Genomic DNA, 18,751 nt, shown 5'->3' with positions numbered 1-18,751 from the left:
TATGGAGTCTCAGGAACCTTGGGCCTAAGCCTTGCTACAAAGCAGCCCATCACCTGCAGATCCTCTCAAAGCAGCCCAGTTAACTCATCTTAGATCATTCTGATGCTGGACTTTACAAGATGACAATATGTATCTCCTTACATGTGAATTGGGACAGGGGCGTCCAGGAGATGTAAAATAGCTGGAAGTGATTTTTAATAGTGTCCGTCAGCTGCTGCAAAATATCAGCCTAGCTCTTGGGAAAGTGCTTACAGACCTGGTGATAGAATATTGCTAAAATGACTAAGAAAAAAGGAAAGAACGCACGGAACAAGCAAACTGTGTACCATATCCCACTCCTCGTTCCCTTTGCTTTTTGTTGCTTCTTATCCATCTTTCATTTGTATGGTTCCAGTACAGCCTTTGATCCTGCACTAGGAGACCCACAGTGGTTCACAGTCATGCTGGAAGGGCATAACGAGTGGGGTCCTGCAGGGATCGGTTCTGGGTCCGGTTCTGTTCAATATCTTCATTAATGATTTAGATAATGGCATAGAGAGTACGCTTATAAAGTTTGCAGACGATATCAAGCTGGGAACAGTTGCAAGTGCTTTGGAGGATAGGATTAAAATTCGAAATGGTCTGAAGTAAATAGGATGACATTCAATAAGGACAAATGTAAAGTACTCCACTTAGGAAGGAACAATCAGTTGCACACATACAAAATGGGAAATGACTGCCTAGGAAGGAGTACTGCGGAAAGGGATTTGAGGGTCGGAGTGGATCACAAGCTAAATATGAGTCAACAGTGTAATGCTGTTGCAAAAACAAACATCATTCTGGGATGTATTAGCAGAAGTGTTGTAAGAAAGACACGAGAAGAAATTTTTCCGCCCTGATTAGGCCTCAGCTGGAGTATCATGTCCAGTTCTGGACGCCACATTTCAGGAAAGATGTGGACAAATTGGAGAAAGTCCAGAGAGGAGCAACAAAAATTATTAAAGGTCTAGAAAACATGACCTATGAGGGAATATTGAAAAACTGGGTTTGTTTAGTCTGGAGAAGAGAAGACTGAGAGGGGACATGATAACAGTTTTCAAGTACATAAAAGGTTGTTGCAAGGAGGAGGGAGAAAAATTATTTTTCTTAACCTCTGAGGATAGGACAAGAACCAATGGGTTTAAACTGCAGCAAGGGTGGTTTAGGTTGGACATTAGGAAAAACTTCCTAACTGTCAGAGTAGTTAAGCACTGGGATAAATTGCCTAACGAGGTTGTAGAATCTCCATCATAGGGGATTTTTAAGAGCAGGTTGGACAAACACCTATAAGGGATGGTCTAGATAATACTTTGTCCTGCCTTGAGTGCAGGGGACTCTCGAGGTCCCTTCCAGTTCTATGATTCTATAAACATCACAACTGAAAAAGATAATAGAACCAAGAGCTTCCTCTCTCTCTCACACACATCTGCAGATAAGTCCTCTCCATCCTGGCCAGAGAGGCTACCAACCCACTGACGAGACAGCAGGAATGAAATCCTGTCCCCATTGAAGTCAATGGGAGTTTTGACACTGATGTTGCTCCAAGTCTCAGCAGCAAACACCCATAATTAAGCTCCCAGTACTATCTGCCACTACCTCCCCTACTGTGACCACAGTAGCAGCAGCCTCTTCATGGTTTCTGTCTCCAGCCTCACAGACATCAGTACCTGTCATCTTTCTGGACTAGGACTCCAGTCTCCATTTGCAACAGCCAAGGGATTTGTCCATTTACCCACCCCCGTTCCAAAAAAAAAAAAATTGGTTCAACCTAAACTGTAAATTTCAAAAAAACTGGTGAAACAAGAAAGTCTCCCGCTGAATGCCCCGGCTGCTAGGTAAAAGAGAGATTCTCACTCTCTCTGGTCCACTGATTAGTCAAGGATTTTCTGCAAAGTAGAACAGCTTCAACAGGAGACACTGAGGGAGACCTACCCCAGACTATGCTATAACCAAGTGATTAGGGCACTTTCCACAACAGGCAGAGTGGGGAACTGAACCTGGGTTTCCTACATCCCAGGTGAGTGCTCTAATCACTAGCCTAAAAGCTTTAACTTGGGTGTTTCCTGCTGCTGTTGCTGCTCCCTCCCTCCTTGCCCACCACTGCTTTGTGCATGGCAACTCACTTCCCCACAAAATTTTATTTTGGCCTGAACTATTCAGTGAAATCATGGCAAATACCAACAGTTTTGGGTTGACCAAAAGAGCATTTTTGGCAAATAAATTATTTGTCAAAAAAAATCTCACCCAGCTCTGGTCTGGTCTGGTCTGGTCTGGTCTGACCGCTCTGCCTTGCCTAGCATACCTCCTACCTCAGCCTTTCTCATCTGAGTTTTAAGGAACCCAAACAATCCTTGAATAATGAGCGACCCCCCCACCCTTCCCCACAGGGGCTAGGACTTGCTGGTGAAATGGATTAGAGAGAATTCTTGAATGAATTGGAGTGACTGGGAGAATTCTTAATTGACGTGGGTATTGAGGGTCGTATGTGGTAATGACAGAACAGCCCTCTTCACTGCAGCTAGGTGGGGGGAAAGTTGACAAAAAGTTGAAGTAAATCACCACTTCCCCCCAGCCCCCATTTGAGCACTGTACTCATGGCGGGGAGAAGATAAGATGTTGATGGAGCCAGGTTTGAGAGCAATCAGAACTTGCTCAGTTTAAAGGGAAGTACTTGTTCGGAGTCAGGAAGCATCACCACAGGCAGTAATCAAGCCTTGTGTGGGTCTCACAGGCACATCAGGAAGGGACTTCTTGAGCCTACACAAACTGACAGGTCTCTTTACAGCTGATCCCTCTCTAATTTGGGAAAGTTGATTGAAAAAAACTCAATTTCATTTAGGGTATGTCTACACTACGAAATTAGGTCGAATTTATAGAAGTCGTTTTTTTAGAAATTGGTTTTATATATTCGAGTGTGTGTGTCCCCACAGAAAATGCTCTAAGTGCATTAAGTGCATTAACTCGGTGGAGTGCTTCCACAGTACCAAGGCTAGAGTCGACTTCCGGAGCGTTGCACTGTGGGTAGCTATCCCACAGTTCCCGCAGTCTCCGCTGCCCATTGGAATTCTGGGTTGAGATCCCAATGCCTGATGGGGCTAAAACATTGTCGCGGGTGGTTCTGGGTACATATCATCAGGCCCCCGTTCCCTCCCTCCCTCCGTGAAAGCAAGGGCAGACAATTGTTTCGCGCCTTTTTTCCTGAGTTACCTGTGCAGACGCCATACCATGGCAAGCATGGAGCCCGCTCAGCTCACTGTCACCGTATGTCTCCTGGGTGCTGGCAGACGCGGTACTGCATTGCTACACAGTAGCAGCAACCCATTGCCTTGTGGCAGCAGACGGTGCAATAGGACTGGTAGCCATCATCGTCATGTCCGAGGTGCTCCTGGCCACATCGGCCAGGAGCGCCTGGGCAGACATGGGCGCAGGGACTAAATTTGGAGTGACTTGATCAAGTCATTCTCTTTAGTCCTGCAGTCAGTCCTATTGAACCATCTTATGGTGAGCAGGCAGGTGATGCGGATTGCTAGCAGTCCTATTGCATCATCTTCTGCCGGGCAGGCAAGAGATGAGGATGGCTAGCAGTCGTACTGTACCATCTTCTGCCGAGCAGCCATGAGATGTGGATGGCATGCAGTCCTTCTGCACCGTCTGCTGCCAGCCAAAGATGTAAAAGATAGATGGAGTGGATCAAAACAAGAAATAGACCAGATTTGTTTTGTACTCATTTGCTTCCCCCCCCACCCACCCCGTCTAGGGGACTCATTCCTCTGGGTCACACTGCAGTCACTCACAGAGAAGGTGCAGCGAGGTAAATCTAGCCATGTATCAATCAGAGGCCAGACTAACCTCCTTGTTCCTATAAGAACAATAACTTAGGTGCACCATTTCTTATTGGAACCCTCCGTGAAGTCCTGCCTGAAATACTCCTTGATGTAAAGCCACCCCCTTTGTTGATTTTAGCTCCCTGAAGCCAACCCTGTAAGCCATGTCGTCAGTCGCCCCTCCCTCCATCAGAGCAACGGCAGACAATCGTTCCGCGCCTTTTTTCTGTGCGGACGCCATACCAAGGCAAGCATGGAGGCCGCTCAGCTGACTTTGGCAATTAGGAGCACATTAAACACCACACGCATTATCCAGCAGTATATGCAGCATCAGAACCTGGCAGAGCGATACCGGGCAAGGAGGCGACGTCAGCGCGGTCACGTGAGTGATCAGGACATGGACACAGATTTCTCTGAAAGCATGGGCCCTGCCAATGCATGCATCATGGTGCTAATGGGGCAGGTTCATGCTGTGGAACGCCGATTCTGGGCTCAGGAAACAAGCACAGACTGGTGGGACCGCATAGTGCTGCAGGTCTGGGACGATTCCCAGTGGCTGCGAAACTTTCGCATGCGTAAGGGCACTTTCATAGAACTTTGTGACTTGCTTTCCCCTGCCCTGAAGCGCATGAATACCAAGATGAGAGCAGCCCTCACAGTTGAGAAGCGAGTGGCAATAGCCCTGTGGAAGCTTGCAACACCAGACAGCTACCGGTCAGTTGGGAATCAATTTGGAGTGGGCAAATCTACTGTGGGGGCTGCTGTGATGCAAGTAGCCCACGCAATCAAAGATCTGCTGATATCAAGGGTAGGGACCCTGGGAAATGTGCAGGTCATAGTGGATGGCTTTGCTGCAATGGGATTCCCTAACTGTGGTGGGGCCATAGACGGAACCCATATCCCTATCTTGGCACCGGAGCACCAAGCCACCGAGTACATAAACCGCAAGGGGTACTTTTCAATAGTGCTGCAAGCTCTGGTGGATCACAAGGGACGTTTCACCAACATCAACGTGGGATGGCCGGGAAAGGTACATGACGCTCGCATCTTCAGGAACTCTGGTCTGTTTCAAAAGCTGCAGGAAGGGACTTTATTCCCAGACCAGAAAATAACTGTTGGGGATGTTGAAATGCCTATAGTTATCCTTGGGGACCCAGCCTACCCCTTAATGCCATGGCTCATGAAGCCGTACACAGGCAGCCTGGACAGTAGTCAGGAGCTGTTCAACTACAGGCTGAGCAAGTGCAGAATGGTGGTAGAATGTGCATTTGGATGTTTACAGGCGCGCTGGCGCAGTTTACGGAGTCGGTTAGACCTCAGCGAAACCAATATTTCCACTTTTATTACTGCTTGCTGTGCGCTCCACAATATCTGTGAGAGTAAGGGGGAGACGTTTATGGCGGGGTGGGAGGTTGAGGCAAATCGCCTGGCTGCTGGTTATGCGCAGCCAGACACCAGGGCGGTTAGAAGAGCACAGGAGGGCACGGTACGCATCAGAGAAGCTTTGAAAACCAGTTTCATGACTGGCCAGGCTACGGTGTGAAAGTTCTGTTTGTTTCTCCTTGATGATACCCCCCGCCCCTTGGTTCACTCTACTTCCCTGTAAGCTAACCACCCTCCCCTCCTCCCTTCGATCACCGCTTGCAGAGGCAATAAAGTCATTGTTGCTTCACATTCATGCATTCTTTATTCATTCATCACACAAACAGGGGGATGACTACCAAGGTAGCCCAGGAGGGGTGGTGGAGGAGGGAAGGAAAATGCCACACAGCACCTTAAAAGTTTACAGCTTTAAAATTTATGGAATGCCAGCCTTCTGTTGCTTGGGCAATCCTCTGGGGTGGAGTGGCTGGTTGGCCGGAGGCCCCCCCACTGCGTTCTTGGGCGTCTGGGTGAGGAGGCTATGGAACTTGGGGAGGAGGGCGGTTGGTTACACAGGGGCTGTAGTGGCAGTCTGTGCTCCAGCTGCCTTTGCTGCAGCTCAACCATACACTGGAGCATACTGGTTTGATCCTCCAGCAGCCTCAGCATTGAATCCTGCCTCCTCTCATCACACTGCCACCACATTTGAGCTTCAGCCCTGTCTTCAGCCCGCCATCTCTCCTCCCGGTCATTTTGTGCTTTCCTGCACTCTGACATTATTTGCCTCCACGCATTCGTCTGTGCTCTGTCAGTGTGGGAGGACACCATGAGCTCAGAGAACATTTCATCACGAGTGCGTTTTTTTTTCTTTCTAATCTTCACTAGCCTCTGGAAAGGAGAAGATCCTGTGATCATTGAAACACGTGCAGCTGGTGGAGAAAAAAAAAGGGACAGCGGTATTTAAAAAGACACATTTTATAAAACAGTGGCTACACTCTTTCAGGGTAAACCTTGCTGTTAACTTTACATACATAGCACATGTGCTTTCGTTACAAGGTCGCATTTTGCCTCCCCCCACCGCGTGGCTACCCCCTCAACCCTCCCCCTCCCCGTGGCTAACAGCGGGGAACATTTCTGTTCAGCCATAGGCAAACAGCCCAGCAGGAACGGGCTCCTCTGAGTGTCCCCTGAAGAAAAGCACCCTATTTCAACCAGGTGACCATGAATGATATCTCACTCTCCTGAGGATAACACAGAGAGATAAAGAACGGATGCTGTTTGAACGCCAGCAAACATACACCGCAATGCTTTGTTGTACAATGATTCCCGAGTATGTGTTACTGGCCTGGAGTGGTAAAGTGTCCTACCATGGAGGACGCAATAAGGCTGCCCTCCCCAGAAACCTTTTGCAAAGGCTTTGGGAGTACATCCAGGAGAGCCGCGAATGCCAGGGCAAATTAATCCTTTCACATGCTTGCTTTTAAACCGTGTATAGTATTTTAAAAGGTACACTCACCGGAAGGTCCCTTCTCCGCCTGCCGGGTCCAGGAGGCAGTCTTGGGTGGGTTCGGGGGGTACTGGCTCCAGGTCCAGGGTGAGAAACAGTTCCTGGCTGTCGGGAAAACCGGTTTCTCCGCTTGCTTGCTGTGAACTATCTACAACCTCATCATCATCATCATCTTCTTCGTCCCCAAAACCTGCTTCCATGTTGCCTCCCTCTCCATTGAAGGAGTCAAACAACACGGCTGGGGTAGTGGTGGCTGAACCCCCAAAAATGGCATGCAGCTCATCATAGAAGCGGCATGTTTGGGGCTCTGACCCGGAGCGGCCGTTCGTCTCTCTGGTTTTCTGGTAGGCTTGCCTCAGCTCCTTCAGTTTCATGCGGCACTGCTTCGGGTCCCTGTTATGGTCTCTGTCCTTCATGCCCTGGGAGATTTTGACAAAGGTTTTGGCATTTCGAAAACTGGAACCGAGTTCTGATAGCACGGATTCCTCTCCCCATACAGCGATCAGATCCCGTACCTCCTGTTCAGTCCATGCTGGAGCTCTTTTGCAATTCTGGGACTCCATCATGGTCACCTCTGCTGATGAGCTCTGCATGGTCACCTGCAGCTTGCCACGCTGGCCAAACAGGAAATGAGATTCAAAAGTTCGCAGTTCTCTTCCTGTGTACCTGGCCAGTGCATCTGAGTTGAGAGTGCTGTCCAGAGCGGTCACAATGGAGCACTCTGGGATAGCTCCCGGAGGCCAATACCGTTGAATTGTGTCCACAGTACCCAAATTCGACCCAGCAAGGCCGATTTAAGCGCTAATCCACTTGTCAGGGGTGGAGTAAGGAAATCGATTTTAAGAGCCCTTTAAGTCGAAATAAAGGGCTTCATCGTGTGGACAGGTGCAGGTTTACATCGATTTAACGCTGCTAAATTCGACCTAAAGTCCTAGTGTAGACCAGGGCTTAGAAGCTACCTTTGGGACTACCATCCTTTACTTAACAACTTTCCTTGTGTACTCTGCCAGCTGTAAGGATTTTAGATTTATGCTAAAAGAAAGAAAAAGGAAATGATTGGTGTCTTTGCATTGCCTCTCCTGATTGGATGTCGCTGAGTATCACATGTTCAGGGCACCTTTAAAAGGAAGTCATTGAGCTTATGTAGCTCATAATAGCTTCAGGTCTTCTAGTGAGAGTAATTTCTTCTTTGCTTAGTAATAGTATCAACCATTGTCTATATCATGTGTGAGGTATTTTTAGGAGCCTGGAAACTCATTTCTAGTGAAAACTTTGACAGCTATATGAAAGAACTGGGTAAGGCATGTGACCTAGCATGTATAAGCACACTTTAATCTAGTGGCTGTGTCAATTTCAAAAGTGACCATAAAAATAACAGTTTTTTACCTCATAGATTTTTCCCCTTTCTATATTTCTGCTAATCTCAGTGTTCTCCTTTGTACTCCAGCTAGAGCCCACTCAAGTGTTAGTGAGATGACTTCTCATACATCCACAGACCTGTTCAGCAAGTTCCAGTGAGCTATGTGTCCCTTCTGGATGTGCATGTAAAATCCAAGTGGTTAACTTTTGCTTTTCTTTTTCAAGGGGTGGGTTTTATTACTAGGAAACTTGGCAGCCTGGACAAGCCCAGTATGATCATCAGCATCAATGGGGATATAATAACCATCAAGACAGAGAGCACCTTTAAAAACACCAAGAGCTCCTTCAAGCTGGGAGAAGAGTTTGAAGAAACCACAGTAGATGACAGGAAAACCATGGTGAGGGCTAATCCTTCAGGCTAATCCTCCTGCAACGGACACCTGGGTTTGTGCCCTTTCTTGCTTATGATTATTTTTGTCTTGATGTGACTTTCTTCCTTCCCAGTCTCCATGGCTGGCTCTTCTGGCTGACTCTAGGGCAATCATGTACCCACAGACTAAATCCCACCTCTCTTCTAAGGTCTAAGGCATGGCAACATCGAAGTCTCTTTGCGGATCCAGGTCTAACGTCTAGGCAACCAGAAAATCCCTGGGATTCACAAAGCCTGAGTTAGGTGCCTAGGCTTATTATACAATGCATGAGCAGAGACGGGCACCTGCAGAATGATCCACAGACATTAGACCTGGATCCACAGAAACTGGCATGCTAGGCAGTGAACTGCCTAAGCTAGCCAATGGGAGATGACAATGAGAGGGGTGTGGTGTAAGGTCCCTCCCTCTCACAGAATTGGGTGCCTATCTCCTGCTTGCAGCCCACAGCTGGAACCCGGCCAGAATGGTTTGCAGGGGGTGGAGGTGGTGGTGGCAGCCTTCCATAGCCCAGTGGTTAGGGTTGTGGGAGACTTCAGTTTAAATCCCCCACGTTCACCTGGCCTGAGAAGAAGGAATTTGTACAGGCATCTCCCACCTCTCAGGTGAGTGCCCTAAGTACTCGGACAACAGAGTGAGTCTCACGTGGTGGCCCAATTAATTTATTTGAAGTAGATAGCTGCAAAAGGAGAGACTGAAAGTGTCCCATCAGAATATCTCAGGGTCCATTTACTTCTCTTCTTTTGGCAGAGCACTGTAACCATGGACAATGGCTCTCTGACTCAGGTGCAGAAGTGGGATGGCAAACAGACCACAATCAAGAGAGCGCTGGTGGATGGGAAGATGGTTGTGGTGAGTTCAATCTTTTTTTTTTTTAAACGCTCATCTGGGCACTAAATTCTTTTGAAATAGAAAAGTACAAACTAAATGCTGCTGTGACTTATGATGGTGAACAAGGGAAGAATATACAGCATAGGGAAGCTTCACTTGAAATAAAACTGGTGGGGAAGCCCTAAAGAGACCAAAAATAAGGTCTGTATCAGGGTGCTGGAACAACTTCTATAGTGCAGGTGCTGAGATGCATTGAACCAAACTGTAACCCGGTATATAATGGAAACCACTTAAAGCCAGGGGATGCAGCAGCACCCCTAGTTCCAGCACCTATGGGCTGTATCACTGTACTAGCTGCTACGTGATGAACAGGAATCTAGGGGAAGATAAGGCCTGCTGTTCAAGTGCACTAGGCAGAGAAGTAGAGTATATTTAGTGATCCGCTAGCACTAAAGAGTTCTTGGAGGCAAGAAATGTCTGGTTTCTTTTTCTGCTAACATGAATATCCTAGTGATGGGCACTAAATAAACACCCTTGACTCTGAGAAATGACAAACATCCTTGCCCTACTTAGACTCATAAAATTCTGGTGTGATAGTTCAGAAGTTTCAGTCAATTTTATATTTTTTCCCCCTGCTAGGAATGCACCATGAACAATGTCACCTGCACTAGAGTCTGAGAGAGCATGAGGAATTCCCGTCTCCACACCAGAACAGATTCTCAGCCGCAAGTTCTGATCGAGGACTAGCTGCACTACACTGCTGTCTGCTTGCACAAGCATCTTGCTTCACCTTGAGAAACAAATACATTCAAAGCAGTTCTGTAACTAATTTGAGCTATTGGTGACTGTGGCTATTAAATAAGTCGCTTCTGAACACATGGTGGAATAGTCTACTCTTAGCTGACTCTCTGCCAGTCCAAAAATAGCACTGAAATACAAACCACCATTATCAAGCAGTGGTAGAGAGAGAGGTTTGTTTGGGTGTGGGGTTTTTTTAAAAACCAAAAAAAAACCCCAGTAACCCTGTCAGTCATTGCTAGTGATTGGGGATGGGGAATCAACAGCCCTAGGCTCACTTCCGGTTTGTTTTGTTCCTAAACTCATGCTGCAGAGTTTCAGCCGGCTGCCTGCAGGGGTCAAGAGATATATATTTCTTTCCTTCCCTCTACACAAATCCCCAGTGTATTCTGGAGAGGATTTTTTGTTTTTTATTTGCTTCCTCTGAAGCATCAGGGGACACTGGGGATGGGATGCTTGATGGGGAGGGCCAGGGCTCTGAAGTAGCACTGATGAGCGTTCTCTCTGCTTGGCTGGCTGGTTCTTGCTCCCATTCTCAGGGTCTAGCTGATCACAGTATGTGAGGTTAGAAAGGAATGTTCCCCTGATCAGATTGGCACTGACCTGTGGGGGGAGGGAAGCAGGAGAAGGTTGCCTTGCTCTGCAGTGTATGGGAGCAGGTCACTTGCCAGGATTATTTGGGTATATATCTCACTTAATCATTTCCCTGGCGTTGTGGGGGGCTTGGGCATTGGTGTACCTCTGTCCTTCCTGTTCTCTGCCTGTGGCACATAATCTAGTCTCCACAGGGTTGTAAATCGGACCAAACTATTCAGTTTTTGGGCTGTGTGCAGGTGCTGAGTGGTGGTCTGTGATAGACCGGAGGTCAGACCAGATGATCTGGTGGCTCCTCTAGCCTTAAACCCTGTGATTACAATATTATCTCCCATTACTAGAATGACTGACGCTTCTGTTCTAGCTAAAGCAATAACACTTGCTTCCTCAGCAATTGCCATCTTTATCAAAGAGCTATCTGATGGCAGTTATCAAATAGATCAATTTCTCAACCTACACGTGGGGAAGCCCCTCCAAATTGAGTTCCATAGTACATGAGCTGTGGGATCAGACACCTGTTTTACTCCAAACAGTATCTAGCCATGGAAGCTTAATAGTGTAATCATGCAAATAGTGCAGCACAGTTACCCATGTAAGGTACTAACTGGAAAGCAAGTATAACTCTGCTGCAATAAGCAAGTACATTTTGACGCACTTGGAGAAGAAGGTGATCAGGAACAGTTAACATGGATTCACAAGGGCAAGTTATGCCTGACCAACCTGATTGCCTTCTACAATGAGATAACTGGCTCTGTGGATATGGAGAAAGCAGTGGATATGAGATACCTTGACTTTAGCAAAACTTTTGATACAGTCTCCCACAGTATTCTTGCCAACAAGTTAAAGAAGTATGGATTGGATGAATGGACTATACAGTGGATAGAAAGCTGGCTAGATTGTTGGGCTCAACGGGTAGTGATCAACAGCTCGATGTCTAGTTGGCAGCCGGTATCAAGCAGCGTGCCCTAGGGCCGGTTTTGTTCATTAATGATCTGGGTGATGGTATGGATTGCCCTCCTCAGCAAGCGTGTAGATGACACTAAGCTGGGGGGAGAAGTAGATATGCTAGAGAGTAGGGATAGGGTCCAGAGGGACTTAGAGAAATTGGAGGATTGAGCCAAAAGAAATCTGATGAGGTTCAACAAGGACAAGTGCAGAGTCTTGCACTTAAGATGGAGGAATCCCATGCGCTGCTACAGGCTGGCGCCCGACTGGCTAAGCAGCAGTCCACAGAAAAGGACCTGGCGATTACAGTGGACGAGAAGCTGTACATGAGTCAACAGTGTGCCCTTGTTGCCAAGAAGGCTAATGGTATATTGGGCTGCATTATTAGGAGCATTGCCAGCAGATTGAGGGAAGTGATTATTCCCCTCTATTTGGCACTGGTGAGGCTACATCTGGAGTATTGTGTCCAGTTTTGGGCCCCCCACTACAGAAGGGATGTGGAAAAATTGGAGAGAGCCCAGCACAGGGCAACAAAAATGACTAGGGGGCTGGGGTACATGACTTATGAGGAGAGGCTGAGGGAACTGGGCTTATTTAGTCTGCAGAAGAGAAGAGTGAAGGGGGATTTGATAGCAGCCTTCAACTACCTGAAGGGGGGTTCCAAAGAGGATGGAGCTAGGCTGTTCTCAGTGGTGGCAGATAACAGAACAAGGAGCAATGGTCTCAAATTGCAGTGGGGGAGGTCTAGGTTGGATATTAGGAAAAACTATTTCACTAGGAGGGTGGTGAAGCACTGGAATGGGTTACCTAGGGAGGTGGTGGAATCTCCATCCTTAGAGGTTTTTAAGGCCTAGCTTGACAAAGCCCTGGCTAGGATGAGTTAGTTGGGGTTGTTCCTGCTTTGAGCAGAGGGTTGGACTAGATTACCTTCTGAGGTCTCTTCCAACCCTAATTTTCTATGGTTCTATGTAAAAATTCCAACAGTTTGCAGCTCAGCTTAGGTCTAACCGAACTAGAGCAGCAAACTAATAAACTAATAAAAGTAGTTTCCAAAATGCTGTGGAAAATGAACTGTACACTGAGTACTTCTATACCTCCCATTCTCTGAATACTGGCATTTATATCTGAATCAGGTGTGATTCTTTTTCTTGTTCTTACATCTTGAGTTACTCAATATCCTCAGAAGGTCATGGGACTGTAAGATTCTTAGCTATCACACTTCAACTAAATGTAAAATATTTGGATCACAGGAGAAGTTTGTTCAGGGGTGTTCCTCTGGTATTCATCCCTCCCTTACCAGCAGAGCTTTCCACTATGGTGATCAGATAATTTGTAGGCTATGACTTACTTTCTCAGCTGTCTTTTAAAAGAGTGGCCAGAAGTAAATTTCCTGAGGTAATGCAGAACACAAACTCTAGGCTTCAGTTCCCTGTTTCTCCAGTTTCCTTTGTTCCATTTATAGTCCACCACTTGGATTCTACTTCCACCCTAACACATTAATGCTTTATTTTGTTTTAAAAAAATACACACTCATCTACTAGTTGTTTGATAGCAAGTGGCCTCCCTCACCTTTTCCTCTTATGATTTTTCTGCCTTTTGTCCAAGGCAGGAAAGGTGCTTCCAACACCAAAAGCAACCAATAGTATATTATCTCAGCTCACCCTGATGCTGGATTTTACTAGGAGATGACACAGCAGGAATCTCCCCACATGTGAATCTGTAGAGGAGTGGCCATGAGACATACAACACATAGATGTGATTTGAAAAATTGTCCATTTGCAACTGAAAAGTTCAGTCCATTTCTTGGAAAAGTGATCACAAAACTGGTGATAGAATATATTTTAAAAGAAAAAAGATTTAGAAAAAAGGAAAGAAAGCACAGATCTAGCAAGGTGTATGCCAAATCCCACTGCTTACTCCCTTTACTTTTTGCAGCATCTCATCTTCCATTCCTTATGTGTATGTTGCCGGTACAGCCATCAATCCTACACTAAGACACCCATAAAAATGAAAACTGTTTTTAAAATATAGTAGCATCAAAAATCTTCATGCCCACTAACTCCCTCCACCGGGGCAAGAAATACAGGCAGCCCACTGACACCAAACATGAAATCCTGGCCCCATTGAAGTCAATGGGAGTTTTTCCACTGATGTTGCTCCAAGTCTCAGACGTAAACACCATAATTCAGCCCCAAGTACTACCTGCCTCCTCCATAGGGCCTTTTGGGGGCAGAACTCCAAAGTCACTAGCTCCCTTAATGTGGCCGCAAGAGCAGCAGCATCTTTATGGTCCCTGTCTTCAATCCCAAAGACATCAATACCTGTGTTCTTTTTGGACACCCTCGGACCTCAGTCTCCATTTGAAGCAGTCAAGGGGTTTGTCTGATCCCATTGCTCTGCCCTTTCTGATATGCCTCCTGCTGTAGACTTTGTCACCTGTTGGAAGGACAACATCTACTTGACAATAAATTAAATATTGTCACAGCTACAGTGTATTCCCAGGTCACCCAGCCAAGTTTGTACTTTAAAGCCTCATGTCCTTAGTTTTTTAAATGTCTTGCTCTCCCGTGGTGCTTTGTGAGAGATGCACACAAACAACAAATGGAACTGACTATGCATAAAGTGTTGTCCAATGAACAAAGCAATCAAACAATAAACAGAGAAAATATTAGTTTAACTTCTTTCATTTATAAGAATCTTAGGATTAATTGTCTCTGTAGTAGGTAAAATATTCTCAGACACAATGTAGTTTTAAAATTAATATTCTGTTTTGTTTTCAAATACCCATTTTCTTTTGTTATTATGTTGATACAGGAAAGACCCGCTAACACCCATTTTGCTGTTTATTGGTGTACTGTAGCCTTCTTTGTTAATTTTGGTGTTCCTTTAAAACTACTGCTGCTCTCATTTAGGAAAGCAGGTAAGAAGTTCTTCTGTTGGGGAAATTTTTTTTGAAGCTATGAAACATGGTATGTTTGGACTTTAAGATGTATCAAATGTCAGGATCCTGTTCGCATAATTCATTCAGCTTTAAGGTGTTGCTACCACTTTTGATTGGGGTTTTGCACTAAAAGAAATGGAAGTGAAATGGAGCCTCTGATGTAATCTGCTCCTGGAATGGAGTCTCCAAAAACACTTCAGTTCCCATTGGTCAGCCCCAGAGAATCACATGTTCAGGTCATCCTTTTAAAGAAGCTATCTAAGGTGGTTTCTCCATTTTCTTTTGCTCCTTCTTACTGAGAGTTGCTGACTTTTCCCCTGTGGAGCATTATTTAACTAGCCCTACAGAATGTGTGACCTGTTTGTGGGAATCTGGAAGTTTGTCTCCAGTGAAAAATTTGAGGACTATATGAAAGAACTGGGTGAGAAAAATGATATTGTGATATTTGAGGATGTTCCACTGTTCAGCAGGGAAAGCATAACTAGCCACTTACTTGTCCTGGGATTTCTTTCATTGTTCTTAAGGACCCTTGCTTATGTAGTTCCCTAGTACTCAATAAGGAAAAAATGAGGATGTATCAGAGTTTAAATTCCTTTTTTAAAAAGGAAATGTTGCTTCTGTTAACTAGAAATGCCTACTGTCTTCCTATCCCTTTATATGGGATTCTGACCTTGCATCTTTAGGATTAGGATTGAAAGGGAAGAAGCTGCTGCTATAACATTGTAGGTGTAATTTGCTTGTTCAGTAGCATGTGTAGAAAAAGTCTGTCTTGATAATTGGGACATAGAAGGCCAGGCTCTGGCTCCTAGCATCTACCACTGTAAAGTAATGTAAGCTAAACAACTGAAGGCTAAATCTTGTTTTGATCTATGCTGGTGTACATCCAGAGCACATCAATGGTGTTGTCTCAGATTCTCTGTTGTAAGAGACCAAAATGTGGATGTTGGTATCGGAGCTAGAAATATCACCAATAACTTACTATTCCTGGCACCAGAGTGCAGTGCTTAGGGGAAGCAGTGAATGGGTAACAGCTGAGCTATAATTGGAACCCTGAAGGAGGGTAAATCTAAAACCTGCATAGCTTTGGGGATCACTGATTGGGTTAAAGTCCTCTACCTTGTGATTACTGCCTTGCTGAGAGGATGTTAGCAGCAGAATGTACCTTTTAAACTGAAAATGCAAAGCTCATCAAGCTGACCTCCCTACACCAGCTCATTCTAGATTCCATGTGGGATAGGGTTTGTCAGCTGCTGATGGAACTATGCTACCATTTCAATTTAATTTTGTGTGTGTGTGAGACTTTTTTTACAGGCCTGTCAGCTGTATAAATAAGAGGCTTAAGTAGCCTGGTTGTCAGGTGGCTAGAAACATTCAGGTCTGATGAGACATTGAGCTTGAACTCCCAACATGTGTCTTGAATGGCCCACACAGAGAGGGTAGACACTTTTTAAAGAAATGTCTTGCTTCCTGACAGTGAACATAAGTGTCTTGTGCCTCTGCAGGTGTGGGTTTAGCCACCAGGAAACTGGGCAGCCTGGCCAAACCCACTGTGACCATCAGCACAGATGGTGATGTGATAACCATCAAAACCAAGAGTACTTTCAAAAATACTGAGGTCTCCTTCAAGTTGGAGGAGGAGTTTGACGAAACCACAGCAGATGACAGGAAAACCAAGGTGAGTACTAAAGCAGCACTCATCCTTCATTCCCACTACTCCATTGAGGAGAAACAAACTGAAGGGAGAAAGTGCACTACTCAAAGTGTTCAGAGAATGTGAAACTTGGTTCTGGGTTAAATACCATTTTAAATATCCTAAACTCATTTTTAACCATCAGTGCCTGCTGTTGGATAACAAGAATGGGAGCAGTCAACTTTGCTAGCATGTGTTCTTGCATTAACAAACACAAATAGCTGAGCTGGAAACATCTCAGTTCTCCAGTTCTAAACTTCAGACTGTCCCCCTAACTCTGATTCTGGTCAATTACACTCTTTGCAGAGCATTGTCACCTTGGAAGAAGGCTCAATAATTCAGGTGCAGAAGTGGGATGGTAAAGAGACCACAATAAAGAGAAAACTAGCGGATGGAAAGATGATTGTGGTGAGTGAGATCATTTGACTACTGGCATTAACTAGAACTTAATGGAGTTGCATCAGGGCTGATTCAAACAAACCCAAGCCTTTCTAAAAAGCCACTTAATTGCATTCCTTCTGACTGCCTAGACTATGATTTAGTGTGGAACTGTTCCCCACCTGCCTCAAATATCTATACCTGCTGGGGGTGGGAAGCAAAGCTCAGTCCCGTGTGTGGAAGAATTAACTGGTGAATGGCTGGCTGCACACATGGCAGCACTGTCTAAACTACTGCTGCTGTAACCAGAAAAACCCTGTTTGAATTGCATAGTCAAAATGTACCTATGCTCCAACGGAAGTGGAGTAAGATGAAACCCAATGGAAGCAAATGAGAACTACCTAAACATGACCCACTTTTTGGGATGGTCAAGGCTGAGATGAAGCGATTAGCACCATTGTCTTATTGCAATAATGGACAAAATGTCCTTTCCTCTTCTGCTTAAATTGAAGGAAAAGGCAAAGAACCCAGATCTGTATCTAGGGAATTATTAAAGTACTATACTATAGTTTGGCTCTTATTTCAACAGCAGTCTGAATCTCACTGATAGTTCATGAGTTTCAATAAACTCCCTTTTTTCTTACAGGAATACACCATGAACAATATCACTTGCACTAGAGTCTATGAGAGAGCATGAGTAAACTCCACATCCAGGAGTGTGTCTAACTTGGTCTGAGAATGAGTTCAGGTCCAGGAAACTACACTTCTCCTGCTTCTTAGTTTTGTTGCCTGAAGAAAAGGCCTAATGGGTGCAGAATCCTAATTAAAAACACTAATGTAACCAGAAATGTTAATGTGGTTGCTAAATAAAATATTCTGAAATTAATGTCTCTCTGAACAAATGTTAATGTGGTGTAGATTACAATGCTGTTAATATAACTCTACATTGGCTGTGCACAAAAATGAGCATCCTAATCTGCACTTCAAGAAAATAAACCACGCTGTTTATAGTTTGAGGTGCAACAGATATAGTAATACCATTCTACGTAAAAATTAAATGCTGAAAGGACTTAGTCTGTCAACAGCAGAGGCTGGGGTGAGTAACTTCCAAGTTTCATGTTAGTCCTTGTCTGTTATGGGGTCAATCACTCCATAGGGGATCTACTGCGAAGCTAGATTATGTCCCTTCTGTGGGCCATCTTCTAAAAGAGACTGAAATCTTTTTTCTGCCTTGATTGAAAGACTAACGAGCTAGTATGTATTCAGAGTGCAGGGACATAAGCTTGCCTTCTGAAACCTGAAGTTGTATTCAGTACTGGAGCTCTAACCCAGGAAGTCTTCAAACTTTCTCCAAAGAAGCAGCAACAGCCCTTTTTTTGGAAGTCCTATGTTCCCAGCCCTTTTGAAGGGAGATCGGTGTCGCTACAAAAAACAGGTTGTTGGTTTTGGGCGGGGGGAGGGAGAGACTAGATTTCTACCTTCTCTCCTACTACTGGGCTCCAATTTTTCCAATCCCACAATGATTTGGAATTTAGCTTGTTAAAGGACTAGCTCTTTAGTGCCTCTGCTGACCACAGCTGTGACAGCTTAGTTTAAACTGGAGATTCTACACCTTTACATGAGGGCTTTGGAGTAGGTCCTTAGTCAAAGCAAGCTTGAATCATCTCTTCAATCCTCTTCTCCCCCGCCCCCCCCAGCATCCACCTTCTACACTTGATGTAAGGCCTATCTCTGATCCCCAAGGCATTGATGAAATGGAACTTCTTTTAAACCAAAGAATAAAGATGGTGAGGAGGCAGTTTGCATTCAATGGTAGGGAGCGAAGGGGTCCCAGCACCTGGTTCCTCTGCTCTGCTTAAACTGTGTTATCCGGTAGCAGTGTAGTCAGGAGGGAAAGGGCAAAGTATAATCACAAAAAGAGCAAACAGGGCTTCTAGGATCTCAGGAACATGAAGCTGCTGGTTTTTGGAAATATTTGTCATTGTATCATAACTGTCCACCTTTCCCACTCTGAAAAATGCTGCTCTAAACAAATCTCTCATCTGCCATGGGCTATAATACATTCTGTCCCATTGG

General features: G+C 45.3%; 2 protein-coding genes across 2 annotated transcripts; both read left to right on the top strand.

Moving 5' to 3' along the window:
- The first annotated feature begins 7,934 nt into the window (after positions 1–7,934).
- Positions 7,935–10,007, top strand: LOC141981345 (myelin P2 protein-like). The gene is made up of 4 exons (XM_074943026.1): positions 7,935–8,007; positions 8,296–8,468; positions 9,249–9,350; positions 9,969–10,007. Exons 1-4 carry the CDS (start codon positions 7,935–7,937, stop codon positions 10,005–10,007), a joined length of 387 nt encoding a protein of 128 aa, XP_074799127.1.
- A 4,948-nt stretch (positions 10,008–14,955) lies between these two features.
- On the top strand, positions 14,956–17,372 carry LOC141981344 (fatty acid-binding protein, adipocyte-like). The gene is made up of 4 exons (XM_074943025.1): positions 14,956–15,028; positions 16,110–16,282; positions 16,604–16,705; positions 17,322–17,372. The coding sequence occupies exons 1-4, from the start codon at positions 14,956–14,958 to the stop codon at positions 17,370–17,372; spliced, it is 399 nt and encodes a 132-aa protein (XP_074799126.1).
- The last annotated feature ends 1,379 nt before the right edge of the window (positions 17,373–18,751 follow it).

This window comes from Natator depressus, chromosome 2 (genome assembly GCF_965152275.1).
Source record: "Natator depressus isolate rNatDep1 chromosome 2, rNatDep2.hap1, whole genome shotgun sequence".
NCBI lineage: Eukaryota > Metazoa > Chordata > Testudines > Cheloniidae > Natator > Natator depressus.
This window is presented reverse-complemented; position numbering and strand designations above follow the sequence as displayed.